General features: G+C 41.1%; 1 protein-coding gene and 2 long non-coding RNA genes across 6 annotated transcripts in view; 2 read left to right on the forward strand and 1 right to left on the reverse strand.

Moving 5' to 3' along the window:
• Positions 1-11,987, forward strand: part of ikbkb (inhibitor of nuclear factor kappa B kinase subunit beta) — a 79,704-nt gene extending 67,717 nt beyond the window's left edge. For all 3 annotated transcript variants that reach the window (XM_043681572.2, XM_043681573.2, XM_043681570.2), the window contains 7 exons: positions 1,406-1,515; positions 4,780-4,829; positions 5,790-5,889; positions 7,359-7,506; positions 9,579-9,703; positions 10,725-10,824; positions 11,347-11,987. In XM_043681572.2, the coding sequence (XP_043537507.1) occupies positions 1,406-1,515; positions 4,780-4,829; positions 5,790-5,889; positions 7,359-7,506; positions 9,579-9,703; positions 10,725-10,824; positions 11,347-11,379 (666 nt within the window). In that variant the 3' untranslated portion in view covers positions 11,380-11,987. The remainder of the gene's footprint in view (positions 1-1,405; positions 1,516-4,779; positions 4,830-5,789; positions 5,890-7,358; positions 7,507-9,578; positions 9,704-10,724; positions 10,825-11,346) is intronic.
• The window catches only part of LOC148135701 (uncharacterized), a 66,405-nt gene that overhangs the window by 11,403 nt on the left and 30,222 nt on the right, over positions 1-24,780 (reverse strand). The window contains exons 3-4 of one of the 2 annotated variants that reach the window (XR_015754890.1): positions 21,191-21,350; positions 8,084-8,156 (exon numbers count right to left, since the gene is read on the reverse strand). This is a non-coding gene — a long non-coding RNA (uncharacterized LOC148135701). The remainder of the gene's footprint in view (positions 1-8,083; positions 8,157-21,190; positions 21,351-24,780) is intronic. The other variant, XR_015754889.1, reaches the window with a different exon arrangement.
• Positions 20,368-24,547, forward strand: LOC122542977 (uncharacterized). Its single transcript, XR_015754891.1, has 3 exons — positions 20,368-20,524; positions 22,072-22,181; positions 24,209-24,547. It is a non-coding gene; the product is annotated as an uncharacterized LOC122542977 (long non-coding RNA).

Raw genomic sequence — 24,780 nt, forward strand, 5'->3', positions numbered from 1 at the left:
AGGGACTTTAGCAATTTCTGAAGAAGGATATTTTTGCTGCAGAGGGAGTGCAGCCAAGATTTACCAGACTGGTTCCTGGGATTGCAGGACTGACATATGAAAGGTTGAATTGGTTAGGTTTATATTTGCTGGAATGAGGAGAGATCTCACAGAAACTTATAAAATTCTAACATGGCTGGACAGGATAGATGCAGGAAGGATGTTCCTGGTGGACAAGGAGTTCAGAAAGAGGGATCACAATCTAAGGATTTGGGACTGAGGTAAGACATTTCTTCACCCAGACAATGGTAGACCTGTGGAACTCGCTACCCAGAAAGCATTTTGAGGCAAATACATTGATAACTCAGGGCTAAAGGAATCACAGGATATTGGAGAAAAGTTTGAACATGTTATTGAGTGGGACGGTCAGCCATGATCATATTGAATGGTGGAGCAGGTTCAAAGGGTCAAATGATCTTGTCGTGCCCTTGTTTTCTATGTTTCTATGTTTCCAAGTTTGAGATTCCCCCACTAATGAAACAATCTTCTCAAATTCTACCCTGTCAAACCCGTCAGAATCTTCTATGTTTCAAGAACTGAAGCTTGGGGACCATTTAATGATGGGAGGTGTCCTTGAAATGTAGGATCTTCAGATTCAAAAATAGAAAGATTGAGTACAGAGCAAGCAAGTTGTGTTGAAATTTTATCAAGCACAGATTAGACCACAAATGGAGCATTGTATCCAGCTCTGGTCAACACATCTTTTAAACAATGTGAGAGTCCTCAAGAAGATTGACCAAAATAGTTCCTTTTATGGGGGATTTTAGCTACGAGGTTAGTTTGGACAATCTGGGGCTGTTCCCCTTGTTCTGAAGAAGATTGAAGGGAGATTTCACAAGATGCTAACAGCATTATGTAACAATGTTGTATTATTGTGTAGACAAAATAAAGCTGGTAGAATATCCTACAGATGGTAGAAGAGTAGGGAACAGATTTAAGACTTAGAGAGAGATGCAGGAGATCAAAGTCAAGATGAAGCATTTCAAAAAGAAATTGGATGGGCATTTGAGCTAAATGAACTTCCTGGGCTTCAGGAAAAAGTAGGTAATGTGGCTGACAGATTGCTCAACAAAGAGTGAACAAGGACTTGGTGGGCTGAATAGCTTCATTCCATGTTGTCATGATTCTAAGAGGTAACAGCATGGGGCAGAATTTCGACAAGAGAACTGGACCAGAAATGGACAATGACCTTAGATCTGGAACAAGATTGTTCTCAGGACAGAGTTAAGGAGAAAATTGAGTTTGGAGCAGAGCAAAAACTAAGGATTCCCACCCCCCCCCCCTTTCAACACCTGCAACTCAGTGGAATTCCTGTCCAGCTCTTATGCTTCACTGTCTTTTCCAATAGTTTCTCTGCTCTCTTTAGATGGATGATGTGACCACTCTGGATGAGTTATCTATGGCACTTCAAACCGATCTGGTTGACCTGCAGAGGAGTCCGTTAGCACGACAACGAGGAGAGGCTCTAGAAGTTCTGTAAGAAACTCTTTGGTTTCTGAGATCATGTACTGTGTTTGCTTCTCCACGATATATTTATGGCTTAGTCTGTCCATTCAGAGAGGAATCATATTGTGTTTTTATCTGCTGAGTTATCTTTGAATTAAATTAAAACTCACATTTATCTAAAATCATCATTGATATTCCTAACAATATGTGTATTTGTCCTAGTGACCTAAATATTGCCAGAGGATCAGGAAAGAATTCCCTTGGGTCAATGAGAATGTTTTTTTTTCCATATCCCAATTAGATTGAAGAAAGAATCCCAAAGTACTTCACAGCCAAGAAATCACATTGAAAGACTATCACTGTTGCTTTGTCAGCATATGCGATGGCTAATCTATGCACAGCAAGCTCCCCCAAGTAGCAATAAGATGGGTGACTAGTTAATGTGTGTGTGTTGGTGAAGGAGTGGTTCCTGTAAATTAGAGTGCATAGTCCTGATTAGTGACTGGGACCAATTTATGGGATTATATAGGATACGTGTCATTGAAGTAGACGATTCCGCCCAACCACTCTAAGCTCGTGTGTTTTTTTTGGAGTGTGGGTGTCATTTTGGACGCATTTCTCATTCCCCGGTAGGAATTAAGAGTCATCCACGTTAATGTGTATCTGGAGTCACCTGGCATGTTTCCTTACCTGAAGGACATTAGTAAACCAAATAAGTTTTTACAACAATGAACAGTGGTTGTATGGTCACCATTCGGCTATACAGCTTTTTATTCCATATTTTTATGGACTTCAAAGAAGCCTGGGAACTATAGGTTGATGAGGAGAGAGCAGTAGACATTGTTTCCTTGGACTTGAGTAAAGCCTTGGACAGGTTGCACATGGTAGACTAATTGGTCAAGTTAGATCATATGGGATTCAGGGAGAGCTTGTCAACTGATACAAAATTGGCTTTACAGTAGGAGTCTGATATTGGTGGTGGGTAGGTTTTTGAGGTGATTCTGAAAGGTACGATTTATATGCATTTAGAAAGGCAAGGAATGATTCGGAATCGTCAGTGTGGTTTTGTGCATTAGAAATCGTGTCTCACATAATTGATTGAGTTTTCTGAGGAAGTAACCAAAAAGGTTGATGAGGAGAGAGCAGTAGACATTGTTTCCTTGGACTTGAGTAAAGCCTTGGACAGGTTGCACATGGTAGACTAATTGGTCAAGTTAGATCATATGGGATTCAGGGAAAGCTTGTCAACTGATACAAAATTGGCTTTACGGTAGGAGACAGAAGATAGTGGTGAACGGTTGTTTTTCAGACTGGAGGCCTGTGACCAGTGGTGCTCTGCAAGGATCAGTACTGGGTCCACTTTTATTTGTCACTCATATAAATGGCTTGGATGAGAATAAAGGAGGCATGCTTAGTAGGTTTGTGGATGATACCAAAATTGGTGGTATAGTAGACTGTGAAGAAGGTTTGAACGGCACGGTGGCACAGTGGTTAGCACTGCTGCCTCACAGCGCCAGAGACCCGGGTTCAATTCCCGACTCAGGCGACTGACTGTGTGGAGTTTGCACGTTCTCCCCGTGTCTGCGTGGGTTTCCTCCGGGTGCTCCGGTTTCCTCCTACCATCCAAAAGATGGGTCAGGTGCAGGGTCAGGTGAATTGGCCATACTAAATTGCCCGTAGTGTTAGGTAAGGGGTAAATGTCGGGGTATGGGTGGGTTTCGCTTCGGCGGGTCGGTGTGGACTTGTTGGGCCGAAGGGCCTGTTTCCACACTATAATCTAATCTAATCTAATCTAAAGGTTAGGTAAGATTACAAAGGAATCTTGATCGATTGGGTTAATGGGCTGAGGTGTGGCAGATGGAGTTTAGTTTGGATGAATGCAAAGTTTTGCATTTTGGTAAAACAAAACAAGGACAGGACTTACACAATTAATGATAGGTGGTATTGTAGAACAGAGAAACCCAGGGGTTTAGGTACATAATTCTTCGAAATTTGCATCATTGGTAGTAGACAGGGTGGTTAAGAAGGTGTTCAGCAAGTGTTCATTTCTCAAACCTCTGAGTTATAGGAATTGGGACGTCATGATGAGGCTGTACAGAACGTTGATAAGGCGTCTTCTGGGGTTCTGTGTGCAGTTCTGGTTAACCTGTTATAGGAAGGATATTATAGGAAGGGTTCAGACAAGATTTACCAGGATGTTGCCAGGAATGGAGGTTTTGAAATATAAAAATAAGCTGGGACTTCTTTGATTGGAGTGTACAAGATTGAGGGGTGACCTCATAGAGGTTGATAAAATCATGAAGGGCATAGTTAAAGTGGGGCAGTTCAAATCTTGGGAGCAATTTTTTAAAGTGAGAGGAGAAAGATTTAAAAAAGGACATGAGCAGCAACTATTTTATACAGACAGTAGTTTGTGCATGGAACGAATTGCCAGAGGAAGTGATGAACGCGGGTGCAGTTACAGTGTTTGGACATTTGGATAAGTAGATGAACAAGAAAGGTTTGGGGGGGGAATTTGGACTAAATTAATGCAGGTGGGACTAGTTTATTTTGGGAACATGGTTGGCATGAACTTATTATTAATAGAACGGAGGATCTATTTCCATACTGTCTGATTCTTTGACTCTATGATTCTATGTTAGGATTTGAACATTAGCCTGGGGTTCAGATTACTAATCAGCAACATTACCACCACTTTATTGACTCTCCCACATTCTCAAGTTAAGTCTCCTTCTATCTTCCTTATCCAAATCTACCAGCATAATTCCCAATACCTTCTTCCTTCTACGCTTGACGAGCTTAGTCTGAAATAAATGGATATATTCACTTCACTTATTCCCTGAGGTGGTGAATTCCATTGGTCATCACTCTTATGGCTAAGACATTTTCTTCCGAATTCTTGGTTGGATTTCTTAGTTACGACCTTGTATTGTTGGTTTCTAGTTAGGATCTTCCCTCCATTCTGCCTTCATTCATGCTTTCAAAAACCTCTCTTTAGTCATCCCTGAATCTTTACACATCCAGTAGAAAGGAGACCCAATCTGTCAATCCTTTGTGATGTGTGTACCTTTGCATTTCTGGCTTCACCCTTGTAACCCTTCTCGACACACTCTCACAGATGCCTCAATCTCCTTTGAGTAATCTATTAACCGGAACTATATGTAGTACCCATTCACTGTGTAAGTAGCACCTTTGAGTTGTCTTGCATTCAATTTCCTATTGGGACACAATCAGTACTTACTAAATTACTGTGTGCTTTTCCTAATTGGATTTCATGCTTTCCTGCCACCCCAGGGAGGATGCTGCGATGGAATTGTACCGTAAACTCCGGGAGAGACCAAGAGGTAGGCAAAAAGACTTCAAACTCAAAAACAAATGGCAAAAATGTGAAATAGGAATAGAAATCATTGTCAGCAAACAGTGGACACATGAGTTGCTAAAGAAGTTGGAGAAAGGTTAACATTCAGAAGGGGAGTCCTGTCCAGGTGATCGATCTACAGCTGAAATATTTCTTTGCTTCAAGAGTAGCTTTAAAGTAATGGTGGGCTTTCACTTTCATTCCTGGTTTTATTTCGGGTATTACTTTAGTGGCAGGCAGAGAGGGTGATAGTAATTAGTTGTAACAGGATAACAATATACCAGTGGGTTAGCACAGTAGGTGAACAAGCAGCATATGGAATTTAACACAGAGGTGTATGGCGTGACATGTTGGGGATACCAATCTGGATTTAATTACATAGTTTTTATAAGGGAACAGGGACAGAGGGTCCTGGAGGTGCACATGCTTAGATCTTTGAAGGTGGCAGGACTTATTGACAGACTGCTCAGCAAAGCAGCTTGGGTTCCACAAATCTAGAAATGAGTACAAATGTTGAGAAATAATGTTGAATTTTTGTAAAATTTTGGCTCTGAGATAACTATAGTAGGAAGGGTGTTAAGGTCCTTGAGAGAATGTAGAAGTGATTTACCAGAATGATTTCAGGGAATAAATTTAAGGATTTTAGTTACACATTAGGTTGGAGAAACTGAGATTGCTCTTTTTGGAGCAAAGAATACTCGAAGCAAAGTTTGGTAAAAGTGTACAAGATTATGACAGGTTTAGATCAGGTAAAGAAGGAAAACATTTAGCTGTTATTGGTACAGAGATGGGGGCTAGGCCAGATTTAAGAATGCAAGGGAGGATGCAATGAAGAGTATTTTTGCACAGCAATTGGCAATAACCTGGAACTTACTGCATGTGAATTAAGTGGATATGGAAACGATGTGATGATTTTAAATAGAAATTGAATGTGTTTGTTCCGTAGACCAGCGGTCCAATGGGGACAGCCAGGAGATGGTCCGAATTCTTTTACAAACCCTGCAGAGCTTTGATAAGAAGGTGAAGGACATCTACTCGCATCTCAGGTATGACTGGTAGAGGGGACAGTGAGCTATCAGAATGCTGTACACAAGCTCAGTGTGCTTGGTTTGGTTTTCAAGTCTCACATACAATCACTGCAGGTCAGGAGACCAAACTATTATGAGGGGCTTGGATAGGATAAATAGACAAAGTCTTTTCCCTGGGGTGGGGGAGTCCAGAACTAGAGGGCATTGGTTTAGGGTGAGAGGGGAAAGATATAAAAGAGACCTAAGGGGCAACTTTTTCACGCAGAGGGTGGTATGTGTATGGAATAAGCTGCCAGAGGAAGTGGTGGAGGCTGGTACAATGACAGCATTTAAAAGGCATCTAGATGGGTATGTGAATAGGAAGGGTTTGGAGGGATATGGGCCGGGTGCTGGCAGGTGGGACGAGATTGGGTTGGAATGTCTGGTCGGCATGGACGAGTTGGACCAAAGGCTCTGTTTCCGTGCTGTACATCTCTCTGACTTTATGACTTAGTAAAAACCATGTAGTTTCTGACACCAAGCAGGAGAAAAATATCACTCAAACTTGCTCTGCTGTCTGGTTAATTAGGAATGGAACAACCGTATTATACAAACCTCCGTAAAGAATGCTATTTACTGAGGATGGGGTGGAGCAATTGGTGATTCTGTTTCTGCGATGCAACATGGTAAGGGTAGTGAGCAGAATCTAGAACATAGCAGCAAGGAGTGGTGAAGTGACTTATCTTGTAGCCTGATTCCAAACATTGCTGCATCTCTGAGAACTGAGTAATGTTTGCTTTATTTGCTGACATCCTGGCCCAAGAACAATTACAGGGCTGAAGAAAATGTAATCCTCAACACTAATTGGTGACATCAGGGAAACAACATCCTGCTGGGACAGAGTAGAGGCAGTTTTCCTCTGTATCCAACCCCATTAAGTTGCTGTTCTTGAAGTGGTGAATGGAGACAGTGAAGAAGGAGCTTCACTCTGTATGTTAACCCATGCTGTAGCTGCCCTGAGAATGATGGCCATAGCTTTACACTGTATTTAACTCATGGAATGCCTTCACTGATCCAATGCTGTCTCTTACTGTAACCAGTGTGATCTTTCAGTTCTAATGCTGTGAAGATTAAGCAAGTGAAACGATTGGACGCATATCGCAAGGAATAGCACCACGGTTGGGTAGAGAGTTTTGATATTCTCTGTTTGGACATGAGAATTGCTAGCAAGGCTTGTATTCTTTACCTAAATTCTGTTTTTTTGGGATGATAGTGTTGGGCTGCCTTCTTGAGAAAAATAGTGGACAGCAATCATTTTGCAAAGGAATAATGGTCTTGGAACAGCAAGCTTGATTAGAAGGCAATGTGAGGTATGGTAATTTTACCCTGAGTTTTGTGGTACAGTGTGTTATCCAGATGGTATGTCTTTGGATTGGTTCATTTGTATGGCTACTATGAGATGGAGATGGTTGTGTCTTGGTCTCTGTATGTTTCCTCTTCTCTTGCAGTAAAACTCTGGCCTGTAAACAGAAAGTAATTGATCTGCTACCCCGGCTGGATGAGGTACTACAACAGATGGCAGACGATGAGAAGCAGGTGATGAAACTACAGGAGAAGCGTCAGAAAGAACTCTGGCATCTCCTGAAGATTGCATGTGTGAGTATTGTCAGCTAATTATTCTGCCTGTACAAGTGCCACCTCTGAGTGTTACTACCACAATTAGGCCTACCCCTCAGTTGCACAATCCCTGAGATATATGTCAGGGTAGCAGTGCCCAAGAAATGCTGCATTGTGAAAAGGACAGGGCAGAGGCAGTGAAGGAGGGTTGCACTGTCAGAGTTGCTGTGGACGCTTATCATCTGTCCTCTCAGGTGGATGCAGAGGATCACATGACACTGCTATGAAAAGTGCAATGAAGTCCTCCTCCAGACAAATATGTAGCGTTAAAGGAAAAGACTACACATGTTATATGTTCAGTATCTCATTATTATTTGTGGGATCTTGCTGCCATACATTACAATAGTGACTATACTTCAAAAGTACTTCATTGATTCCGGGGGTCTTTTAGTGCTGTGGTTTATGTTGCTGGGCTCTTAACGTAAGCCAGATGTCTGGTGACATAGTTTAAACCTCATTCTGGCAGCAGTCAAATTGAGTGATCTAAATAAATTAGGAATAAAGTGTTTTGATGTAATTGTAACCATATAATTAAGGAATTGTTATTAAAGCCTACCTGGTTCTCTAACTCTCCTTCCAGGAGGGAATTTGCCGTCCTCACCTAGTCTGGTCTTTATGTGGCTCCAGACCTGCAACAAAGCCCTGGATTGTAAATGTTCTCCAAAATGGTCCAGCAAAATGCTTAGCTATATTTATGAAAATGCCACATCACAGCGCTCTGGAGGAGTGGAGAATAAATACTGTCAATGATGCCCAAGTGCCATGAATGAGTAATGGAAGAAAAAGTAGTTGAAAAGAAGTTAGGAGGTTCCAAACTTCAGTTGGATTTAAGTCCCATAGTTGATCATTTATCCTCTAACATGGTATCTCTGTGCATCCTCCCAGCTGGATGTCTCTATGACAGAATTACAGTCAGCATTTCATTGACTGGAGCTCCTCTTGAAAACACCCTATTAACGATGGGGAGTATGCACTATTTCAGTATATTTTTAAGAAGGTAAAATATTTGAATTGGAATTTTTGTGAAGAAATTACATAAACACTTTAAAGAAAATTTAATGGTAAGGTCCTGGGGAGTGTTGCTGAGCAGAGAGACCTTGAAGTACAGGTTCATAGTTCCTTGAAAGTGGAATCTCAGATAGATAAGATAGTGAAGAAGGTGTTTAGGATGTTTTCCTTTACTGGTCAGAGAATTGAGTATAGGAGTTGGGAGGTCATGTTGTGGCTCAATAGGACATTGCTTAGGCCACTTTTGGAATATTGTGTGCAATTCTGGTCTCCCTGCAACAGAAGGATATTGTGAAACTTGAAAGGGTTCAGAAAAGATTTACAAGGATGTTACCAAGGTTGGAGGGTTTGAGTTATAGGGAGAGGCTGATGAGGTTGGGGTTGTTTTCCCTGGAGTGTTGGAGGCTGAGGGATGACATTATATAGGTTTAGAAGATCATGAGGGACATGGACAGGGTAAATAGACAAGGTCTTTTCCCTGGGTTGGGGAAGTCCAGAACTAGAGGCCACAGGTTTAGGGTGAGACGGGACAGATTTAGAAGGGACCTAAGGGGCAACTTTTTCACAGGGAGGACGGTGTGTGTATGGATCTGCCGGAGGGAGTGGTGGAGGCTGGTACAATTACAATATTTAGAAGGCACTTGAATGGATATATAAATACGTAGGGTTGAGAGGGATATGGATCAAGTGCTGGCAAATGGGGCTACATTAATTTAGGATATCTGGTTGGCATGGATGAGTTGGACCAAAAGGTCTGTTTCTGTGCTGTACATCTCTATGACTCTGAAACAAAAATGAAAGAATTGTAAGGTTGTGGAGAAGGAGTAGTGAGTATGGACTACTCATGATAACTTTTTAGAAGGGCAGTTAGGGTGAATGGACGCTTGTGTTGTACGATTCGACAAAACTGTTTTTTTCCGAAAGGTATTCTGAAATGCTGCTATGGATTTTGCCAGCCCAAGTATTTGTTATGGTTACATTAAATTTGTGGCCACATCCAGTGCCACCAGCAAAATCTGAGATGAGTTTATGGTTTCTTTCAGAGCAAGGTGCGAGGTCCGGTCAGTGGAAGTCCTGAGAATCTCAGTACCAGCCGTCTGTCTGCTCCAAGTCAGTCTATCTCTCCTCCCTCTCTCAGCATGCTGCCCTCAGAGAAGTCCAGAAATTTGTAAGTTTCAGAATTCCACCCTCTTTGTTTGGGCCAACTCCAGTTCTAATAAATGGGACAGAAATTGGTTTCTAAGGGTTTTTGGTCACAGAAGTGGGGAGGCGATGGCCTAGTGGTATTATTACTAGACTGTTAATCCAGAGACCCAGGTAATGTTCTGGAGACCTGGGTTCGAATCCCACCATGGCAGATGGTGGAATTTGAATTCAATAAATATCTGGAATTCAGGATCTAATGACGACTATAAATTCATTGCCAATTGTCGGAAAAACCCATCTGGCTCACTGACGTCCTTAAGGGAGGGAAACTGCCATCATTACCTGGTCTGGCCTACATATGACTCCAGATCCACAACGAAGTGGATGACTTTCAATTGCCCTCTGGGCAATTAGGGATGGGCAGTAAATGATGCCTAGCCAGTGACACCCTCATCCTGTTCAAGAATAAGTGAGACCCATTTGGTTAACTCGGGAATGAGGAGCTAACTCTTGGAGCACCTTAGATAGAGTGACTGCCTCTAGTCATGAAAATAGCTTGTTTACAAAGCTTAGTGAAGAAGGTGGCAAGCTGGCCCTGATCAGGCCTACACTCTGTTCTCAAGCAAAGTAGTCAGTGTTCAAATGCTCAGTCTCCCAAGAGACACAGGCTCCTGTTGAGAGATATCTTCCCTTCTCTTTCAGAATGACAGTTCCCCTGCCAGCTTCTCAACCACTGCCCAGAGCTGCTGGGCCATGCTGCATCAGTTCAGCCTGATCTGTCATAGTCTGGCACACAAGGAGCACAGCACCTTGGGGTCACCATCATGTTTAGAATAAGTATTTTCAGTGAATATCCATCAACCTCACAATTCGCAAACTGAACTGGGTACTTTGAGTGTGAATTATGATTAGATAGTAATGGAAAATGACTCTATGCTGTTCTTTGGAAGATCATTAGGTAAAGCGCAAAAAAGGGCAAATGTATGAATGAGTAGCACTTGGGTCCAAGATTTTTCAAAGCCTTTGCTTGCTTTCTCTTTCAGAGAGGAATCGCTTGTTGTAATTGAAGAAAGTCAGAGCTTCCGCAGTCAGCTTCTGAGTGCAATGAAAGAGACAACTCAGGATCATGAGAATTCTTTGCAGGTGAGATTGAGGCTGATGCATTTCTTCAATTTTATTTCCTTTTATTGTGTAATCTTTGTAAATTCTTCATTTCTTCTGAGGGAGCTTTATTCTGTATCTACAATTTGCTACATGTGTCCTGGGAATGTCTGATGGGGACAGAGTAAAGGTAGCCTTACTCTGTTTTTAACCCTGTGCAGTACCTGTCCTGAGAGTGTTTGATGGGGAAAGTGTAGAGAGGGCCTTACTTTTAGTTTAAAAGAGAAGAGTGAGCTTTACTCCATATCTAACTCTGTGTTGCATCTGCCCTGGAAATTTTCTTGAAAACTGCAGAAGCTTTAATAGAGTAGAGAGAGCTCTATTCCATATTGAACCCCATACTGTATCTGCCCCAGGAGTTTTATTGAAAACTGTAGAAGTTTTATTTTGTATCTAACCTGTGCTTTTTGGTGTTGACGCTGTGTGCCTCTATTCCTAACCTCATGATTCACAATTTTAAAAAACAAAATTTGCCACAAAAACTATCTTTGTTCTTTGTTACAGTCGTTGGATTGGAGTTGGCTTTCTAGCTGCTAAGGAATTGCACACTGGATTCAATAGTTCCTCATCAATGAGCTCTGACTGTAATATTTCGTGAACACGGGCCTTCATCTCTTTTAGGTAATGCAGAGGAAAGGCTGAATGTAATTTGCACCAATTTTGGTTTGAAAAGGAAGAATTTCAGACTTCGATCTGTCAAAACTTGGTCATCACTGCCTCCTGCCACTCACTGCTTCATGATCAACATTTCAACTTCCTCTCCTGCCTCCACACAATTGGTTTGAAACTGTTCAGCACCCAGGAACAATGTTACCATTCTTTCCCAGTTTGCTATCTCAGCAAGGATTGAGGAGATGTACATGGGTCAGATCTTGCTGCCCGGTAAAATGTTGAACTGGCCTGTGTGGAGTCCTGCATCTCGAGGAGAGATGGGCTTCGGAGTGTGTTGGGTTAGTAATGGTTCTGGACCTGGACCTCTGCCTCTAGTACAAGAGCAAGATGTGATCCAAATGTATTTCTGACTGCTTTGTTTGAGCTAGTTTCCGCCACCTCAAATCCCAACTTCAGGTTATTTGCTGTAGTAAAATCACAGCACCACCTACTTTTTAAAATAAATTAAAATGCATTGTATTCCATGTATCCTCCATCCTGTCTCTATTATTTTGCTGTCCTGTGTGAAAATGAAGTTTGAACCAAACCAGCTGATGCTTAACAGATTTAGTACTCTAAAATCTGTAGCTCAGTCCATACAACCTGATCGATCAGGTAACTTTATCACAGTTTTCAGCTTCCTGTTAGCTGTGGTTCTGTAGGGCACGTTTTCTGAGTCAGTAGTTGCAGGTTCAAGTTTCGTTGCAAAAACCTGAGCTGAAACCCCAGTGCAGTGCTGAGGGAGTACTGCAGTGTCAAAGGTGTTATAAGAACCGAAGAAATAGGAGCAGGCGTAGACCACTCAGCCCCAAAAGCCTGCCCTGTCCTTCTATAAGATTATGGCTGATCAGACCTAGGACTCTGCCTCTTTTCTGCCCTCTATCCCTGATATTTCAAAAATCTATCTTTTCCTCTCTGAATTCATTGTGGTCACACCTCCACAACTCTTCGGGAGAAAGATTTCTGGAATTTATTATGCTTTTGGAGAAGCATTTCCTTCACAGCTCAAATTTAAATAAGTGACCCTTGTTCTACTTGTGAGAAGTCTAGATTCCATTCGGCAGGGGAATCAATCTTACCTCTATGTTGAAAATATTCATTGATCTTGTTTCTACCACCTTCTGAGGCAGAGAGTTCCACTGGAAAAAGGTAATGTTGTCAAAGACAATATAGAGGTACAGGCTCCTAGACTAGACGGGGAGGAGGTGTTTGCAATTCTGGAAAGTGTGAAAATAGGTAAGTCCCCTGGGCCGGATGGGATTTATCCTAGGATTCTCTGGGAAGCCAGGGAGGAGATTGCAGAGCCTTTAGCTTTGATGTTTATGTCGTCATTGTCTACGGGAATATTGCCAAAAGAATGGAGGATAGCATATATTGTCCCTTGTTCAAGAAGGGGAGTAGAGATAATCTGGTAACTTTCGACCAGTGAGCCTTATTTTGGATGTGGGTAAAGTTGGAAAAGACTATAAGAGATAGGATTTATAATCATCGAGAGAGGGATAAGTTGATTCGGGATAGTCAACATGGTTTTGTGAAAGGCAGGTTGTGCCTCACAAGCCTTTTTGAGTTCTTTGAGATGGTGACCAAACAGGTGGTTGAGGGTAAAGCGGTTGATGTGGTGTATATGGATTTCAGTAAGGCATTTGATAAGATTCCTCAGGATAGGTTATTGCACAAAATATAGAGGCATGGGATTGAGGGTGATACAGCTGTTTAGATCAGAAATTGGCTAGCTGAGAAATGGTAGAGGGTGGTTGATGGGCAAGGTTCATCCTGGAGTTCAGTTACTAGTGATATACTGCAAGGATCTGTTTTGGGGCCAATGCCATTTGTCATTTTTATAAATAATGTAAATGAGGGGGTAGAAGGATGGGTTAGTAAATTTGCGGATGACAGTAAGGTCAGTGGAGTTGTGGATAGTGCAGAAGGATGTTGCTGGTTACAGACGGACATAGATAAGCTGCAGAGCTGGGCTGAGTAGTGGCAAATGGAGTTTAATGTGGAAAAGTGTGAGATGATTCTCTTTGGAACAAGCAACAGGAATAAAGAGTACTGGGGTAATCGCAAGATTCTTGGCAATGCAGATGAGCAGAGAGATCTTGGTGTCCATGTACATAGATCCCTGAAAGTTGCCACCCACGTTGATAGCATTCTTAAGAAGGCATATGGTGTGTGATTTTCAGAGCCACAAGGTCACACTGCAGCTGTACAAAACTCTGGTGTGGCCACACTTGGAGTGTTACGGTGACCAGAACTGTTTGCATTACAAGAAGGATATGGAAGCTTTGGAAAGGGTCCAGAGGAGATTTACTAGGATGTTGCCTGGTATGGAGGGAAGGTCTTATGAGGAAAGGCTGAGGGACCTGAGGCTGTTTTCATTAGAGAGAAGAAGGTTGAGAGGTGACCTAATTGAGATGTACAAGATAATCACAGGGTTAGATAGGCTGGACAGTGAGAGCCTTTTTCCTCGGATGGTAATGGCTAGCACAAGGGGACATATCTTTAAATTGAGGGTGATAGATATAGGACAGACACCAGAGGTAGTTTCTTTACACAGAAAGTAGTTGGGGTGTGGAATGCACTGCCTGCAACTGTCGTAGACTCGCCAACTTTCAAGGCATTTAAATGGTCATTTGATAAACATATGGATGAAAATGGAACAGTTTAGGATAGATGGGCTTCAGATTGGTTCCACAGGGTGGCACATCAAGAGCCGAAGAGCCTGTACTGCTCTGTCATGTTCTATGTCATACAGCCCGCTGGAAAAAAGAAATTCTCCTGATATCTGTCCCCCTAAAAGGGTGAACCGTAATATTATAACAATGCCCCCTAGTTCTGGGCGCACACGACAAAATATATTTCTATGTCCACCTTGTCAAGACTATTAACGATCTTAGGAAATCAAGTCACACCTTACTCTTCTTACCTTCAGTGTAAACAAGCCCAGCCTGCCCAATCTTTCTGTTTCAGACAACTGATTCATCTCAGGTATCAATCATGTAAACTCCCTCTGAACCACCTTCACTGCGTTTACTTCATTTCTTAAGACAGGAAGATAAAAACTGCAGTTTTCTATTTATAGTCTCACCAATGCCATGTATTGTTACCATACCTGGAAGCATAACATCCTTCCTTCCAATTGCTCTCATTACAAAGTGAGAGCATTGCATTAGCCGCCCTAATGATGTGCTTTATGTGCATACTAAACACTCATGCTCTAGAACATCTGAATTTGTCTCTAGCATATAATTTTGCAATTGTTAGATTTAACTAACAGTCTGTTTTTCTCATTCTACCTGCCAAAGTGAACAACATCTGGTTTTCCAGATGGTACTCCATTTTTGCCCACTTAGCCTATTCTATATCATGCTGCAAACTCGAGTCATTCTCATAACACAGTTTATGTATCTTTGTGTTATCTAAAAACTTATTTACCATGTCTTCATCACCCTCCCCCCCCCCCCCCCCCCCCATCTAAATCGCTGATGGAAGCTGTAAAATGTTTATACTCCACCAGACTACAGCATGGTGGCTCAGTGGTTAGCACTGCTGCCTGACAGCACCAGGGTCCTGGGTTCGATTCCTGCCTGTCTGTATGGAGTTTGCACACTCTCCCCTTGTCTGCGGGGGTTTCCTCTGGGATCTCTGGTTTCCTTCCACAATCCAAAGATGTGCAGGTCAGGTGAATTGGCCATTCTAATTTGCCCACAGTGTTAGGTGCGTTAGGGATAAATGTGGGTTTCTCTTCGGAGGGGCGGCAGGGACTTGTAGGCCCAAAGGGCTTGTTTCCACACTGTAGAGAATCTAATCTAATCAGGACTCTACTTGCTGCATCCTGCCAATCAGAAAAAGACCTGTCTGTGCATATTCTGTTTTCTGCCAGCCAGCCAATCTTGTATCCACATTAATATTCGACACCCAATGCCATAAGCTTTTACTTGTGGGATAACGTTTGATGTGGCACTGTACAACCACTAGCTCTCTGTTATCCATAGTGTGTTACTTATTCAAAAAAGTCGAATACATTTGTTAAACTTCTCCTTCACAAAAATATGCTTTTTCTTACCAGTTACCTTGAGATTTTCTAAGTGTGCAGCTATAACCTCTTTAATGATCAATTCTGACACCTTCCCCATCATTGATGTTAAGGTAACTGATCTATTGTTTCCTGTTTTATCCCACCCTCTCTCCTTCAATACAGGGGTCATATTTGCTCATTTGCAATATGGCAGAACTTTTCTTGAATCAAGGGAATTTTGGAAAACTAACAGCAATGCACCTCCTCTCATGAACCACCTCTTTTAAGATCTAAGGGTGTAATGCAGTGTTATGAAGGTGTAAGGGGTGCTGTACCTTTAAGAGCATCAAAAGCTCGCAGAACTACCTGATAGCACCAAGTGTTCTGCACAAGATATAAAGTAACCTTTTGGTCTAGCTGCTAGTGTAGCTGGTTGCCTGTAGACAAAAACAAATTTGAATTAGGCCAATCAGTTTAAATTATACCCCACAAAATACCAAACTCCAATCAAATTTGAAGTTAGTATATTGACAATATTAAAAACCAATGACACAATCCGATGCTTTGGAGATGAAAAAATGGCAGAACGTGAACAGTTTAGGGAGAACTGTCAAGCCATCAGCATGTACACTTTGCCTGAAACATAGCTCTCTTAAAGGTACCTTTATCAGTCGATGACCTGAGAAACAGAAATCCCTAAGAAGAAGAAAACTAACAGAGGAAGATACGAAGGGAAGATTCGACAACTGCCTGGATTTGAATTCTGAATTTTTGGTAAATCTTACTTGGGGGGGGGGGGGAGGGGGTTATCGGACAAGTATTATAGAAGGAAAATTAAAAGGTAGGTTAAAGGAAGGAGTTAGAGGGAGTTAGTTAATTATTCTGTATTATACTTTAAGAAATAACGTTGTTAATTTTTACTTTGAATATTTCTGGGCCTCTCAAATTTTACAGATTACTGCACGGGGTAAATCATTTTGTGTTGCTGGTTTAAATTAGCAGGGGGGGTTTTACCACGTGTCGTAACAGAAGACATGGACTTGGAAGCTTGCAGGTCTGTCAATTTACTTTATTCGGTCTCTCCATTCCGCCTCATGCTTATCAGCTATTACTCAAAGTTTATTTTGTATTTTCTACAGCGAAAACAGTAGGAAACTACTTGCTCAACCACTATTTCTTTACTATCTACTATTAACTCCCTGTTCTCAATCCCCAGAGGATGAACACTCACTTTAGTTACTCTCTTCACTTTTTATATCTGTAGAAAATCTTCTTATCGAATTTCAGATTTCTACCCAGCTTCCTCTCATTCTAATTTCATCCTACTGATGGACTGTATAGCCATTCTCTGCCATTCGATATATTCTGAGCAAGCATCTGATGTGCAACTCATTTTCGTATAATTGTCTGCTTTTTCTTATGTTTGATGATTTCCTTAATTTTTGTTTTACTGACCATGGATGGTGGATCCTCTCTTCAGAACTTTCTCTTTGTAAAAGGACCATACTTTTTATGACTATTCTGAAATACTACCTTAACTGTCTGCAACTGGCTCTCTATTGATCTATCCTTTAGCCTGGTTGCCAGTTCATTTCAGCTAGCTCAGCTTTCATGCCCACATAGTTGCTATTATTTTACTTTAAAATACTTATCTTTGACCCAATCTTCTCCCTTTCAACTTGGATGTAAAATTCAATCATATTGTGGTGACTGCTGTCTTGGGGAGCCTTGTACTCTCAGGTGATGCTTAATCCTGTCACCTTACACGATGTTTAGTCTAAGACAACAGGTTTTCTGTATGGTTTGAAATGAGCTGCACAAAAACACTGTATGAACTTCTCATCCAGACAACTGCCAAAGGGATTTTTCTATTTTGTATGTAGATGACTCCATGACTCTATAAAAGTCCCCCATGAATATTGGTGCTCCTTTATTACAAGTATCCAGTATTTTATCTTATATACATTTTAGTTAATGTCACTGGACTTATGGATCAATCCTACTGGTGACTTATTTCTCTTGTTATTCTTCATCTCTGCCCAAACTGATCTAAAATCCTAATCTGTTGAACCAAGGTTTTCTCTAACCATTGCAGTGTTCAGGATGCATTGTAACCTTTGAGTGTCTCGCTCCTCATACCTTCTATGCAGAACCTTTTTCCAAAGCTTACATTTCTACCTATATCATTGGTACCAACATGGACCACAGTAACTTGATCCTCTCTTTCCCATTGCAAGTTTCTCTCCAGGCCCCAAATGTCCCAAATTTGGAATTGGATAAGCAACACAGCTGTCGAGATAAATTTAAGAGAAAGCCAGATAGAGATATGAGGAAGAGGATGGGTGTCAATCTCCCAGACTGTACTATCCCCATTACCACTGCATCTCTTGTCACTCTTCCTGCTTGACTGGTTTCCTGTAACACAGTACCATATTAGCTCATCCACTCTGAAGCCCCTAAATTCATCGAAGAAAGCTGAGAGATCGTCAAATCTATTGGACAATGACAGAGGTTGACATTCCTCTAAGGGTCCTTCCCTGTCTCACTCAGTCAGAACCTCTTGTCTCTGACAAATGACCAAATCAGGAGACACTATCCTAAGTGGCATGATTGCCTCCTGATAGGAAGAATCCAGGTTATTTTTCCAATCCTCTGTGAATCACAGTATCTGTAATTTATTTGTTTCTTCTGTATTGCATTAACATTACCATCAATTTGTTTACTACGTTAAACTGATCATAAAGCATAATAATAAAGATTCATAATTATTTTTCCAATTCCATCTTACATATTCTATATACGTCAATGTTTCTAGTAGTAAATTTCATGTCCCAACAATCCTGTATATAGTAACAATTGTCATATATCCTGATGAAGGGCTTTTGCCCGAAACGTCGATTTCGAAGCTCCTTGGATGCTGCCTGAACTGCTGTGCTCTTCCAGCACCACTAATCCAGAATCTGGTTTCCAGCATCTGCAGTCATTGTTTTTACCTTATATATATGACCTGGGATGGATATGTTTGCTGCTGCTGTGACCTGGATGTGACTTTTTATTGTTTTAAATCTTTTTTGAAAATATTGAGAGAATTTACAGTCACTCCTGTAATTTTTCATTTTTGTAATTTATATTTATAGGTACCTTTGTCAACCTGGTAAAATTTGAACTTTGCTTCCAGGAAACATCCTGAGATTTTTATTCAGGTTTTATTTGAGCCTGGCAGGCCCGAAATTGAAAAAGAATGTGAACCCTGGTAACACTGGTATTGCACTCTGCAAACTTTCAATATAGCTCACAGACTCTGTTCTTGGAGAACTTGCTGCCCCCACACCAAAGCTCACAAGTGCTGCAATACTGCCCTCTGGTGACCTGACTTTCATCATCCTGGCTTGAGCATCGAGCAAATATTGTATTTGTGCCCCAGTTCCTTAAACAGCAGAAAGGACATTATTTCTGTCTACATGTAAATTAGATCATTGAAAAGCCTCACACAGTTCATGGTCTGAGAAGATGTTAGACAGAGAAGGTTCCTCATCTTTGTGCTTTGCTCAAGCTGCAGAGGCTGCTGGTGAAAACCGAATACATGCAAATGGCTTCTCTGTTGCTTTGGTTCTGAAAATGATCATATTACATTGCTTTGGCCTGGAATGCTTTTTTCCTGCATGTGCAATTTGTATGAATTGCCCATTTCTTGCTATTGTATATTTGATTGAAGGCTGCCACAGCAACAGACTGTAAATCTGTTAAATATTAATCTTCAGATCCTTCCATTAATTTGTTCCCACCATATCACTTTTTAAAAAAACGTATTCAGTCACTTGAGCTGGGCCAGCATTTACTGCCCATCCCTCGTTGCCCTTGAGAAGGTGGTGGTGAAGTGCTTTCTTGGATTGCTTCAATCAATATGCTGTAGATTGTTCAACAATGCCATTAGAGAGGGAATTCCAGAATTTTGACCCAGAAATGAAATGGAAGGAATGGTAATATTTCCATGTCAGGATGGTGAGTGGCTTGGAGGGGAACTCGCAAGTGTTTCCATGTATCTTCCACCCTTGTTCTTCTAGATAGTAGCGTTCATAGGTTTGGAAGGTGTTGTCTGACAAGCCTTGGTGAATTCCTAAAGTACATCTTCAAGACACAACTCCCCTTCACCCAGATTTTGAATTTAAATCTCCAAATTCTCTATTGGTAGTAGCGACAGCTGTTCAGATTTAAGACTGCAAGCTGTTGACAGCATTGAAGGTGGTTGGGACAGGATGTCTGTGATCTCTTGCTATGAGCTGAGATATATCTGCTCTGTTGCTGTGGACATGGAATGTGCATGCTCTGTTCCTATGGTTCAGGGTTCTCATGTTCTGCTGCTTTGGTCCAGAATTCTCACGGTCTGTTGCTATGGGCTAGGTTCTCATGCCATGTTGCTATGGCCATGACGGTCGTAACTTGAAGCTCCATGGAACAGTTGCTGACATTTTGTGTCCTTTTTCTTGCCTCTTTCTTTCTCAGTGGTGAGTGTCAGACTCCAAACCAGAACAGGACCTGGGAGTCCCAGGCTCGATGTTACAAGAAGCCTCTCAAACATCCCAACACAGGCCTCTAGCTCTGAAGCTGCAGGAGGAGACCTGCCTCTTTAAAAAGGGGATCCTGATCATGAAAAATCGTCTTTAAAATATACCTGGATGAGGATATTTATCCCTTTATAAAACGGGCCAGAAGATGATATGCTTTCTTTCATGGAATTGTAGAAGTCTTCTTTAAAAAGAGTCCTAATGAAAGTCCTTTCTGTTAATTGGATTGTATTGATGGTAAGACACCCTCCTTGAGTGTTGCTCAGTCTCTTCTCCATTTGTGTGTAGGTGGCACTGATGATTATGCTGGAAGAATGAGAAGCATTTCAAACATGCTGCGATGTTTAGGCCGTGACAATTTTAAATTTGACTTTGTTCCTTATGGTTGCCATTGCACCCGCAAGAAGAGGCGGATTCTGATTGGAAAGCCGGTGGACTTGATTGATTGGTAAGTACTGCAATTCCTGGCGGTGAGGATGGAAGAGTGTACCTGCATTCATGATGCAACTTTCTCCATCCTCAGGATGCCCCAAAGTGCTTCACAAAGAATTTGCTTTTAGATTCAAACACCACTTCACACAGCAAGATCTCACAGACAAGAATATGATAGATGATTCATTGAGTGGTTTAGGTAGTGTTACCCAGAAGAACCACTCTTGATTACTTTTTTCTTTGAATAGTGCTTGAGGATCTTTTATGTCTAACTGAAAATCCAACAATGCAATGTCCTTTCACACTACACCAAGGAACCAACCTGGATTGTGTGTTTAAATCTGGTTAGCTAAGGCTAAAACCTATGTTCACCCTATTCAGACAATAGCATTGAGTCATGAGAATAAATTTTAAATGGACAGGAAAGAACAGATGAACACAAGCTAACCTGTTGAACCTGCCCTATGCTGGCACAGTTTAACTTCTGCATGCAATTGCACCATCCCCTGTCCCATCCAACCATTCAATCTGTAAGAGAGGCAAAATAGAACAAAAGCCTCAAAAAACGTGGAAGGGAGGTGGCAGTGCAATGGTAATGTCATAAATTAATGTCTGAGGCATTCGTTCAAACCCACAGATAGTTCACCCATGTCCTTTATGAAGAGAAATCCGCCATCCTCACCTGATCTGTTTTACGTACAACTCTGCACATGCTGACTTTTCACCATCCTAATGGCCTTGCAAGCCACTCGGTTCAAGGGCACTACAGGATAGTCAACAATACAACCATTATGAACAATGTCGATGTCCCATGAAATGAGTTTTGAAAATTTAGGAGAAACCTGTGAAATTAAGAATGAATCTAATTACTTGAGGGGCTCAGTCATTCTGAAACCTGGATACTTGACATTTAACGAAATAGCAAAAAGGATTATAGATATAAATTAATAACTAATAATAATACAGTAAAGTATGTATAGAAATAACGAAAATGGTAAAAGGCACTACAGAAAGTTTTGGAGAGGTTAGCGAAATGATTGAGTAAATCAAGAGGTAATGCATTAGGTATAATCCAGTGTCAATTTTGAAAGCCTGGAGTTTTTAAAAAGGATAGGGAAGTTTGGAGTTTTGTCGGCTTCCTGATGGGTAAAAGTCCTGCTTTACTTCTGTTGTTAGCATCCCTATGTAGTGATATTCTTTGCAATGACAGAAAGATATGGTCACGGTGCTGTAATCAGTCCCACAATATTGGCCTGTCATGGATATACATTTGAAGGAGACTGGTTGAAAAAGTACGATGATTTATGTAATATTTTCACTCTTTGAACCAAGAGTAATGTAGGAGGGTCTGCTGTTGTTTGATCAGCAATATAAAAAGCAGTTTGACAATGGAATGTCTCATCTTTTATATCTGTTACACGATTGTGTGAATTCTGACTATTATCTGCCTTCATCATTGTAAATTTCCATAATGTTCTGATTCATTGATGCCCAGGTTAAATTCATCATTCCTCTAATGTAAATGTTTCTTCTAAATCAATGTTACTACCTCTCTTTTCTAAGGTGCTGCCTTCAACACCAGTGCTGCTACAAGACACGGGTAGGAGAAGGTTGCAATCCAATGGTCCACTACAGATGGAGCTGCATTGATGGGATCGTAGCGTGTCCCTCAAGTAAGTTTAAGTCACGGAGATTTATGTATGTTCAGAATATTGACAATGGAAAGTGCAGAGGCATAAATAAAGCAGATGCTCGGTATTTACAAACTCCTTAACCAAGCATAAGAGTGACCAGGTGAAGAGGGCAGTCTACAACACACATTGTAGCTTCCCTAGAAGGAAAATGTCTATTCTGAGGGAAGAAAGAAAGACTTGCATTTCTTTAGAATCTTTCAAAGCCTCAGGAAGCCTTGAAGCAGTTCACAGCTAATTAAGTATTTTTGAAGTGTAATAGCCGTTATAGTGTAGGGAAACATGGTGGCCAATTTGTGCATGGCAACTTCCTACAAATAAAAATGCAACAACAATGCATCCAAAGATGTGCAGGTTAGGTGAATTGGCCATGCTAAATTGCCCATAGTGTTCAGGGATGTTTTGGTTAGATGCATTAGTCAGGGGTAATAATAGGTTTGGGGAATGGGTCTGAGTGGGTTATTTTTTGGAGGGTCGGTGTGGACTTGTTGGGCCAAAGGGCCTGTTTCCACACTGTAGGGATTCGAACTCAAAACTGATCAGATTGACTATTAGTTGACGGAAAAATATTGGTCAGGCACCAGGGAGAATTCCCTGATTTCCCTCAAAATACTACCATGAGATCTTTTACACGGGATCTTTCTCTGAGGGAGTAATGGTGCCTTGTCTCATCCGAATGTTGGCACATTTGGTAATCTTGCACTTCTGGCAGTATAATATTTCATCAATACTGACAGTACTCCCTCACTACTTAATGTCTAGCAGTGCAGTATTCTCTCACTGAATATCTATCACAGCAGTATCCTCTCAATGAATTTCTGTCAATGCAGGGCTTCTTGAGTAATACCCCTGAGTACTGTGGCACAGGGAATGTCAGCACCTCATTAATATTTTGTGCAAAGAGTATTTGGTATAACAGTTTATTTGAAAGAGTGGAGGAATGGGTTTCTTGTTGATCATGTTTGGACTACTAATATGGAAATGCCATCAACATAGTTATACAGCACCATTAATGTAATGCAATGTATCAATGTATTTGACAGAAGTATTATTAAATAAAATGAATCATCAAGTCACATAAGGTAATATTAGGTTAAATGAACAAAAGATTAGCCAAAGAGTTTGGTTTTAAGGAGTGTCTAAAAGGAGGAGCGTGAGGTAGAGTTGCGGAGAGGTAGTGGATGTGATCCTTCTGAGGAAAACCTGGGATTGTTCAATGTTTAAAAATGCTGCAATGAAACTGTAAAGAGTGAGTTTGTCTCATGTACAGTTTACTGTATTAATAACATAGAATATTACTTTCTCTGTGTTGGAAACTTCTCAATATTCTTATGGACCAAGCCAGACCCCTTCAAAACTTTTCAACAAGGTCATCCAGACCCTATCGTTTCCACTTGTTTTAAGCAGGTGTAAAGTGGATACTTGAGGAGTGGTGCAGCTAGCCTCATCACTCCGTTTCAAACAAAACAGAATTTATTTGTACATGAATAAAAGAAAACCAAATTTAGAATAATGTAACTATTTGAAAACCAACATCCCCATAAACACCCCCTTGACAAAAAAGGTAAAATCAAGCACAGGTTCTTACAGGGGAGATGTCAGGGAGAGACAGGATTAGCAGGGGAGCTGTTTTTTGACCAGTAGCCTCAAAAAACTGACTGCTTGCTTAAACCCAATCAAACCAAACCCTGAACTGGGAGAACTGGCCATTTCCTTTTCATTGTAAAGTGTTTCAAAAGAAAGACTTAAAAACATTCTCAAGTAGATAGACATATAGGAACTTCTGACTTTATGATCCCTCTGAGAAAAAAAAGGACAACATTACCTTGTTAAAGAAGCAGCATCATCACAATATGACCCTGCCTAGAAAGCATTGCTTATCTGGGGAAAATTAGCTATTTAGAAAATTAGCGATTTGGAGAACTTCTCTGAAAGTTTTTAAAAAAACGATTTTTGGTGAATTCTGCTCGATGATAGTCATTTCTGAATACTTTTTCCTCACCATTCAGGACCCAAGACACACTTGTGCCACACAGCCAGGTGCACATGTGACTACTATCTGGCTCTCTGTCTGCTCCCATTCCCAGTTTGGGAGAAGTACAAGAATCACCCCTTGAAACATTGTTCCAAGGACATACAGTGTTTTTTTACTACCTGAAGAAGAATGCAAACAAAAATTAAAGCCTTTCAGAATGTCCAGACTATTTCGTGTGCAGTTTGTCATCTGCTAATCTGTCTCAGTGTTTGGAGTGACAATGAGGAGCTGCTAACATGTCAACTCAAAATGGAGAAGAACATGATGAACAAACAGCGTGTCTCCTATTGATGCGACCTTTTGTATATGATGCCTCCGTGTGGCATGCTTCAGAGTAAAAGAATCCAAATAGAGGCAGTGGTGGGGAAGTGAGAAGGATAGATATGTCAACTGGTCAAATAAATTATGTGTTTAAAAAACGGTCAATCCAGAGATGATGCACAGCCTGTCTTATCATTGTCTTAACCCAAGATCATTCAATAATATTACTGAATGACAACCTGACCATGCAATCTTCAGTATCTTCCCCAGACAATTCGTCTTGCT

Source organism: Chiloscyllium plagiosum, unplaced genomic scaffold (assembly GCF_037043375.1).
Source record: "Chiloscyllium plagiosum isolate Xiang-an unplaced genomic scaffold, Cpla_swu_hap1 HiC_scaffold_48, whole genome shotgun sequence".
Classification (NCBI taxonomy): Eukaryota; Metazoa; Chordata; class Chondrichthyes; order Orectolobiformes; family Hemiscylliidae; genus Chiloscyllium; species Chiloscyllium plagiosum.